This window comes from Nelumbo nucifera, chromosome 6, assembly GCF_055504915.1.
Source record: "Nelumbo nucifera cultivar China Antique chromosome 6, China Antique-T2T, whole genome shotgun sequence".
Taxonomy (NCBI): domain Eukaryota; kingdom Viridiplantae; phylum Streptophyta; class Magnoliopsida; order Proteales; family Nelumbonaceae; genus Nelumbo; species Nelumbo nucifera.
The window spans coordinates 11,357,261-11,367,089 of record NC_142654.1 but is presented as its reverse complement, the minus strand read 5'-3'; the positions used below and the strand labels follow the sequence as shown (position 1 = coordinate 11,367,089).

At 38.1% G+C, this 9,829-nt stretch overlaps 1 protein-coding gene across 2 annotated transcripts; it reads right to left on the bottom strand.

The window, feature by feature from the left end:
* Window positions 1-327: 327 nt before the first annotated feature.
* Window positions 328-6,259, bottom strand: LOC104587843 (uncharacterized). 2 transcript variants are annotated; one of them, XM_010245602.3, is made up of 4 exons: window positions 6,038-6,259; window positions 3,666-5,765; window positions 1,149-1,456; window positions 328-925 (listed from the first exon to the last, which is right to left on the bottom strand). In XM_010245602.3, the coding sequence occupies exons 2-4, from the start codon at window positions 5,702-5,704 to the stop codon at window positions 582-584; spliced, it is 2,691 nt and encodes an 896-aa protein (XP_010243904.1). In that variant the 5' UTR covers window positions 5,705-5,765; window positions 6,038-6,259; the 3' UTR covers window positions 328-581. The 2 variants fall into 2 exon arrangements, with proteins under 2 accessions (XP_010243904.1, XP_010243897.1); XM_010245595.3 differs by having other exon boundaries at window positions 3,666-6,259.
* Window positions 6,260-9,829: the final 3,570 nt, after the last annotated feature.

The following is a 9,829-nucleotide window of genomic DNA, read 5'->3' as shown; positions in this document are numbered from 1 at the left end:
TAACCGTCTTCAGCACCGGCAGAACAGACCAATCTGATGCCCCCCTCCCCCCCACCGGTTAGTCAGCAGGCAACCAATCGGATAAACCAAAAGGTTGCCAGCCAACGTGTATGGTTTTGTTTCTGGAAACAAAAGCATCTACAACACATCAGCATAAACAACATAATTTTGCTGATACGACAGTTTTTGTTTTCAAAAACTAAACCACAGATTGGCGAATGCCCACAAGATTTCCTCTAGCTTTAAATGTGGTAATATGAACACATCGACATGCGCCATACTTGCCGAAAAAGCAGTTAGAAAGGGAAAAAGGAAGAAAAGCAGGTGTTGCACTTCAAAAAAGACAATTGCTTTTCATTAGTCAGAGCGTACACCCACATATCAACGGAAAAAAAAAAAAAAAAAAAGAATATGAACGCTCTACACTTGGCCCCCTAAAAATAAATTTGTTATGTGGTTAGCGTATAAAATCCCAAATTTGATCAGTATGACGGTATTCTTTTTCACTCAATCAGCAAAAACTAGTAGTCATTAGGCTTTACTTACATTTGACCATTATATAACACATTTGGCACCCTCGTTCAGTTGAGAGGAGCATCTGCAATGGCTTTGATCTCCTTCTTGCTCTTCAGAACGCATCTTTTCTTGGTTTCAAAATCAAGTTTATCTAAGTCCTCTGCAATCCCCATATATCCATATAGGATATGGTCCGCCTGTGCTCCTGCTTCTCCACTTCCATTTTTGTTGCCACTGGAATTAATCTGCTGGAACTCTTGCCTCCCATGTTTGGTGTCAACAAAATACTGCTGAAGGCGCTCAGCATCTTGCATTCCAGAAAAGGTTCCAAGGAATTTGACCACCATAATACTCTGGTTTGCAGGCTTCCCACGGCATACCTTAGTTTTTCCCTCACCAAGCCCCATATCTGCAAATAGAAGAAGAAAAATGGGCAAGAAATAGAAAGAATCCAGGTTAAAATCAACAAGGATATTAGATTTCATTTTATCAGTTCAATACTGGGGCAAAAGAAATCTTAGATAGTGCCTGCTATAACAGCATGCATACCCACAAGAAACCCATAGATTTTAAGCGCAAAATGAAAATTTCAGGTTAAATAAACCTCTGACGTCCATTCTAAAGTGGCACACCTCTGAGCTTAGCTTCCATTTCTTCTATCGTTACAATCTTCCGTCCTTCTGGATTCTTGTTCCCAATTGAACTGTTATGGATTATGACAAGGGGAGGCCATAAAATGAGGTCCTCCTTCACAGCCAAAGCTTCCGCATCAGGTAATACTTGGGGATTCCATGAACTATCCAGGGCGACAGAACTGTTCCATCCCATAAAAACACAGATTGCTTTGTGAAGACCCAAGTGCTCTGCTCTTAATCCAACCTTGGGAGACATCCAGGCATGTGCTGCCAAACTTTGTGTATCTATAAAATCTTTTGAGAGGCTGAAAAGGCACAACACATAAAGAAACGAATTGCTAAGGAAACAAATATCGTGTGGTGCAAACACCATTTCCATGGAGAATGAGAGGATACGAAAAAGAACAAACAGGTATGGTTCAACAGTAACCAACTAAACTAACCGAAGGATAATCTTTCTCTCTCATATAAAAGTAATAAATTTCCTTGTATCAGAATTTGTTAAAATCTTTTTTTGGAAAGGTAGGTAATTAATTGTATTAATAAACCAGGGAAGAGATCCCCAAATTTAAAATAAATTCAAGAATGTGTTAAAATCTTGAATTTTGAAATGAAAAAATGAAAATATATTTACTTCGTGTAAACAGGGTATCCAAAGATTTATCAAGGCAAGAGATATCAGGACACTACACAATGAAAAAAATAAAAAACAAGTGAAGCTTCAGCCCTAGTTTTCCCACTTTGTAGGCATACAACCATGAATTCCTAGACATTTCTTGATTGAAAACTTACTACAGAATTCCTCAGTAAATAACCTTCAAATGAATAAATTGATGCACCCCCCCATATTTCTTTACCTATCCCAGATTACACTCTGACCAATGAGTTGCAAGAATCTCATTGACTGAAGCTCAAGTCACAATTAACAAATTTTCTAGGTAACTATAGAATTATTCAAAGGATAAATTCCTTCAGAAGTAAAGATTTGATAAAATATTAAAGTATGGATGTAAATGACCGAATCCCTGTAAAATATTAAAGTATAGATTTGATAAAATATTAAGTGGAAAAGCATAGTTGTACAGACACTAGAAAAAGCCTTATTCTTAAAGTAGGGTTCTGAAAGGCATCCTCTCTAGTCTCTACCATAGTTACCTAATATGCCACCTAGTAGGCTAGTACTATGTTTGCAGATTGGTTCAATTAGGCCCACATTGCATGATATATAATAGTTCAAGAAGAGAAGATTTAGCCTAGTAAAAAGGTTATATTAAAGAAAGGAAACACAAAATAAGATAGAATAATCTGGAAGATCATAAGACATCTAGTGAAAAAGGAAAGGACAATTCAAACACCTATAAAATAGGAAATACATAAAACCTTTCCTATGTGTCTCTTAGTACTGTGTATGACTCCCCCTTTATTCATCTTAGGAAAAGGGGTTCACCACTTTTCTTAACACTTCAAAAACTATTCTGATTGCTTTTGGTGAACCAGAAAAAGTTCTCCCAAAATATTATCCTAACAATCATATCTTAACAAAAGAAAGTGGAAATTTTAAAAATGAAATGAATTCTGACAAACTAGAAGAGAAACCTAAGCCTACTCTTTCCAAACCTTGTTACTTAAAGGATTGCAAATTAAGAACAATGGAGCTGAATCCAAACTAATTGAACTCATCAACCAGATAACCAGGTAACTACCGTCTTTAACCTAACATTCAGACAACCCAGCATGAGGAGAATTGGACCAACCTAAGAGGAAGGGAAGATGGCAGTAAGAGGAATTGTTAAGCCAACAGACCCAAAAATAGCACCATCAGATGCTCGCATTTCAACTCAAAATACATCCTTCTCAACAGATAATCTGCAAAAATTGTGCAAACTCCAAAATGCAAAATCAAACAAGACAATACCAAAACCAATGTTTCATTCAACTTGAATGAACACGCAGACTAATGTTGAAAGAATGATCATGTAGCTGGCCTTAGAATACAAATCCAAGCAACATTCGATCAGTGATTCAGTCATTTTGATTTGGCAAGTAACATTTGAGAAATAGAACCTCTTAATATTCCGAAGTCTATTGTTCCATTAGTCACCTCCACCAAGAAAAGATTAACAGCTGTCAGGAACTAATGAGCCCTTGCATATTTCAACAGTCAGGAGGTCTCTTGCAGTTACCTTGCAAAATTTGCAAAGCGGAGGGTTCAACTAAGACCTTTGGACATACCCACCGCAAAGCATCATACCCCTCATTATCATCTCCTCTTTTAATATTCTCCAAAAAATCCATACCAAAGAAAAAACAATGTTTCTAAGATAAAGCCTCAAAGGAAACCTAACAGATAAAATCCTTCTAAGGCAAATATGAACTCCTACTGTGGATAGTTGATACTTGCTTGGTTGAAGCAAAATAGTAATAATGTAATATTAAGTAACTTCCGGATCAAAATATATAAGGAGGGGACCAAGTGCTCCACTTTCATATCATTTTGCAGAATAGAAGACAAACCTGCGACACACGCTGCAACGTAGAATACTGGCTTTTCCTTGTTCCTTGTATCTTCTCCAGTGAGCTGGGTTCTCATTCAACTGTTTTGCAAACTTAAGGAATGCTTTATGTACCAGCTGCTTAAACTCTTCAGAATCTTTTGGTGGGTCAGACTTGACAGAATTTGGCTGATCTTTTGGTTGTTCATCATCATGTACATTCATACCTCCATGAAGATCATCATGATTCCTCTTCAAATATTTATATGATTTGTGAAAATCATGTCTGAATGGATTATGAAAATTTGAGGGACCAGGTCTCAATCGCTTCTTTACACTTATTTTTCCTCCACCACGGATACTTGATTCAATACGATGCCCTTGCACATGTCCTGCTAGATCTTGAGCTGGCAACCTATCATCAGTTGCAAGGAACTTGCGATGAGCAATTCTGGCAAATGACCTCCCAGCCTTTCTACTCGGAAAGTGCCCAAAACTCAAACGTTTAGAATGTAATAACCCACTTCGATTTTTACCAGACCATTGTTCATCACTGTCAACCAGCTCCTGAACACGGCTAGAAGTGCTCCTTTTACTTGAAAATGGGATTCTGGAACCATGCCCACTCATCTCCTCATCCATGCTGTATTTTCTCTTAGCAACAATTCCAGATGCATCATAGATGCCAAGTTCATCAGTCTTCAACACCCTTTGTGGGCTTACATCAGACACAGATGGATTCTTTAATCCCTCTTTATAAAGCCCTGAATGAGCACCTCTTCCAAAACCATAATCCACACCCAACCTAGACATTTCATGATCACCATAAACTCTTGTTCCAAAATCAACTTGAGCACTTCTAGGACCCACAAACTCCCTTTTTTTCTCTGTTGTCAGTGGAACCCTGTTCATTCCAAGGTAATCTGGGTGTGGTTCTCCTTGTAAAGAAGGATGGTCCCAAAACCCTGTCTCCCTCAGACTTCTATGAGAACTTTCAGTTTGACTATTTACCATATAATCTGCCCCTAGTTGATCTCTATGGTCATAGTCTGCTCGACCACTGGGCAGCATCTTTCTGTATATATCATCAGATTGATATGCTGCATCCCTGTCTCTTCTCCCAAGCTCAGGGTAATTATAATCATGACGCCCAGCCGCGACCAGGTTATGTGAGCCTGGCTGGTAGGATATTGTGTCCTTTCTATGTAGACCAGGGTTCCTTCCAGTGTCAAAAGGTGCTGCACGGCTATATTTATCATGGTCAAAAGGCAGACGGTTCTGGTAAGGACCTCGGAATTCATCCTTCAAAAGGCTTGAAGATGTGCCACCAAGATCCTTGGAATGAGACAATGGCACTGTAGAGCAAGCAATATCCCTTGAAGAGAACATAGCATTTTCTTCTTTCTTATAAGATTCTCTAGCTGATACTTCTGGACGCAAGCGGTCGTGATACCAAAGGTCCTCATCCTTACCAAGGCCAATTTTCAAATAACCCGATGACGCAGAAGTTGAATAATTACTGCCAATTTTGCCAGGATTTAATGTTGGTCCAGCGTCAGGAGGCAGCTTATAGAAAGATGGTTGTGTTCCTTCCTCTGGGTAAATGGATTTCCGGACTGATATCCCATTCCCATCAAGCGCTGAGGAACCACGACCATGAAAATCCTCTTTAGTAATTCTATTAGTAAGGGCACTGCTGCCAAAGTGCTTCAAACTAGAGCTTGGAGCAACAGTCAAATCCAAACTCTCGGTAAATTGATATTTCTTCCGGAACTCAGTAGTCAGAGAATCTCTACGAGGGAAATCCTCATCAAATTGTGATCGCTTCCTGGATTGCCCAAAAGGGGGGGATGGAGAACGGACACGACCACCATCTTCCCTACCACCATCAAAACGTCTAGCGTAATCCCTCATTTCAATTGAAGTGCTACGACGATCTCTTCCCAAGCCCCTCCGAGACCTCTCAACTTCATGAGGGCTCAAGCTCCGGCGAGAGCGCGGAGCCCGCTCCTCTCGTGTGCCACTGTTAGTTGGATAAGCCTCAGGTCTTCGACTTCGCATCTTCTAATTATTATCAAAAGCTATCAAATCCTTCTGAAGACGAGATCTCTTAAAACGTACGCTTCAATGACGGAGAAGGCACCGATTAAAGATCAGAGGCCATGATAAACGAATGGAAAAGAGAAAATCCTAACCCTAGAAATAAACAGTCACGCGTTCGTGGATTCAAGAAGACCATATAACGAGGGAAGAAGTATTCTTAATCTTTTTTCTGTTTTGGGAAGAAGACGGAGAAAGGAAAAGTACAGAAACCCTAGCCCTAGAAAAGCCGAGAGAAAAAACGGATTCTAGTTGCCATGAGAAGAAAGAGAGAAATCTACAGAAACCTCTAACCTTTTTGGATGAACTGAGAGAAGCCATTTTCGATGATCAACAGCTTTTTCGCCTGCTTTGCTCTATCCGTTATCGAGAAGAAAGCGTTCGCTTCCGAACTGAAGCCATGGGAGAAGGAATTTTTCAAAACGAAGCTTTTGTGTTGTGCGTTCTTCGAATTGCGCTTGCGCACGCAAATCCCTTTCGCTTTTCAAAGCAGTGGGGATTCGGATTTCGTAGAAGAGAGGGCTATGGAATTTTAATGAAAGGGTGATGGATTGGCATCATCCTGCTTCATTAATTATAACCGTCGATTTTGTAGACCCTTCTGGTTGAGACTCGAGTGCCGTCCGCTGTTCCAATTTCCCAAAAAGTTTTGTCTTCTATCCTCGGCTCAGGTGTAACGAATTCGAATTCGATCCGGTCGTGAGCGAAGAGCGATCCAAATTAGATCTGCTTATAATTGTATAATTACATGATTGCATCGATTACGGGATATTATGGATCCACTACTATCCGATTAAGATCCATTTTTTTGTAGAATTAATTAAGATTTCAATTTTCAAATAATAATAATAATAATGGACTGATTAAGCTGTCTCCTAAGCAAGAGTCCATTTTACCACCAAATAACTTGCTTGCAAAATACCATTGGTTCAATCAACAACATGGTCTAGTTGAACCATCAAAATGTTTGACTCAATTAGTGGGGCCATGAGTTAAACAATAATTCTTTTTTATTAATTTTTTGTAATCATTTTCATCATTAATAATAATTTTGTCATACTTTTTGTTTTTATATGACCAATGTATATATAGTATTAGAGTTGTGTCCAAATTTTTTTATATTTTTTATGCTTTTATATTTTTATCTATTTTTTTAAAAAACTTATATTTTAATTATGACATTATACATTGATCGTTTGACCTATATGGTTGAATTTCTAATCCACCACATAGATGAAAAAAAAAACAATTTTATTTTCAGATCAAATTTTATATTTTATTTCCATGTATATATATATATATATATATACACACACACTAGAGAATTTATACTTCTAGAAATACATGATAGTGGAAGAGCTTTGACCAATCAAAACCCTCTTGTGAAATTTGATAAATACCACCTGATTGGTTACCATCTTTATGATATCGATTGATTGGTTAAGAGTTTTTCCAATATCATGTCTTTTTGGTATCATAGTCAAACCCTATATATTGTTAGAGATTTTTACAATTTTTTTATGAATTTTTGTATTCTTATATATTTAATTATAACATCATGATTTAGATCCATTTGACTCAAATGGTTAAACTTCTAACTAATCACCTAGACAAGAAAGTGGTATGGTGTTTGGGTTGGCTATAAATGTTGTGTTCCATTTCCATTATTGACAAAAATACTTTTCATATAGGATAACCCTACCCTCCTTAATCCGCATATTGTTGGAAAGCATATAAACTTTATGTATTATGTGTTGAAGTTAATAATATTTTGAATTTTATGTGAAGGATCATTGATAGCTTATGTGTTTTTTACATGTATTAATCTAATAATTGGAAAATTTATCATTTGTTTGTGTTACTTTACTTGTTTATTGCTTATAACAAAAAATAATAAGAAATTAGATGAAGGTTCTAAATCCAATTTGTCCTACCCTTGAATGTGGGGAGGGTAGGGTTGAAGAGGGTTTTGTATTTTAGTGTGCGGGGAGGATTTGGATTCTCAAAATCATGGATTTTTGGGTGGGTACGAGTTGGGAGGTGTAAGGAGACAAGTAGGATCTAAATTTTACTAAACCCTACTTAAACCCACCCTAATGCCATCCCTAGTGCTATGTGGGCCTGTTATATAAACACATTTTGAAGCCAAACTAGACTAGAAGTGATAACCCCTGCCCATTTTCTAGTAAAGTGCTTAAAGAGAGTAGACTAGGGTCCGGGGGATGGACTTTTATTTTAAGTGATTTGATCATAGCTTAAGATCACAATCGGTCATACAATCTAATAGCCATGATGTAACAGAAATAGGGTTGTTCATAAGAAGACCCAACCCGACCAAACCGACCAACCCGAGTCGGTCGAGTTTTCTTCAGCACCGATCGGTTTTGGGTTATAAAAAATCATAAACCGATGATTCGGTTCGGTTTAGGTTTTCATGTGTAAAAATCGAAACCGACCCGACCCAACCCGACTTAGTAGTTAGTTCCTAGTTAGTAGTTACAACCTACTTAGTTCCTACTTAACTAAGTTGTCTCTATCCTAATTACAACCTACTTAACTAAGTTGTCTCTCAAACTCTGCTCCCTCCACAACTAGATCCATGGATGGGCCACAAAAACATTAAGGAAATGCTGGTTTCCTTTGGGAATGTAGAGCTAGAAATGAACACTTGAACAGCAACTAAGTCACCACTAAGTAGAGCCAAAACCGACCAAAACCGACTCAAACCGATCAGGTCGGTTTTGCTTAACATAAGGTCGATTTCAGTTTCAATTTCGGGTAACCCGACCAGGTTGGGTCGGTTGGATAAACATCAATAAACCGACCCAACCCGACTCGTGAATAGCTCTAAATAGAAATATAAAAATTCAAATGGATAAAATTCTGTTGAAGCATCCATGGCTAAGTAATCAAGATGGAGCAATAGGTTTAGCTACCAACCGATTAAATTATATTCCTTTTTTCACATTATATATAGTCTTAGATAAAAAGATCGCCTTTAGGCTTTAGATGAAGTTCCTAACTTAGCAATCAAGTAACTATAGTCTAGATTCCTATCCAAAATTAGAAAATGAATAAAATCTATAGAGATTCTTAGATACCTGTGTTATGTTAGTAGCTAATAAATCTACAAGAGGACAACTTTTTTTGGGTAACCAGAAAAAAACTTCATTGGAATTATGGAGGATAAACATCAAAATAGGCCAAATTTAGGAAGACCCCAATCCAAAAAGAGTAATGAAAGTTTCTCATCCATAAAGCATGGTTTTTAAAACTGACTCGACGATCGAATTGGTCAGGGGTCTGGTTATCGGGTCGACCATTCTGACACAAAAATAAAAAACGGTCAAAATCCTTTGAATGGTTCGAACGATTAACCGTCCGGTTCAGCGGTTTGCTGACCAAAATCAACAGTTTTGGGGGAAAATGGAACCGGTCAGGTGACCAGTTCTTGGTTTTTCTGGTCTGACCATCCAGTCTGGTCCGATTTTGAAAACCATGCCATGAAGCATTGGGCCTTGAAACTACATGGGCCAATGCATGTGGTAAACGGTTCGAGCTCCTTCCGGTTATTATGATATCCAGCAAGGCGTTGAATGTCCTGAAAAGGGGTGTCAATGGACCGGTTTTGGGTTGGACTCCGTTCAAATCAAAATCCATCTAGACGGATTGGACAGACCAATAAGACATATTGAATTTGGATGGACTGGACAAACTAATATGATATATTGGATTGGACCTGATCTGTCCATAACGAATTTATATCAGATTGAGTCAATACCTGGTCCACTTATAAAAAATAAGAACATAGGTGTCACTGGACCAGATTTGAGTTGAAACCAATCTAAATTAACAAGAATTTGAACAAATTAGACAACCTTTGGACCAGTCCAAAATGGTCCAAAATATTCATTGGACTGGATTGGACCAGGTCCATTTGTAATGGACTCACATTGGACTGGACCGGATTGGACCAAATCCAGTCCAATTGACACCCCTAGTCCTGAATGATGACGCCTGAGACAGGAGAGAAGGCAACCGACTACTCCTTGTTCTATATCAATGACTAAAGGATATCTTGCACAT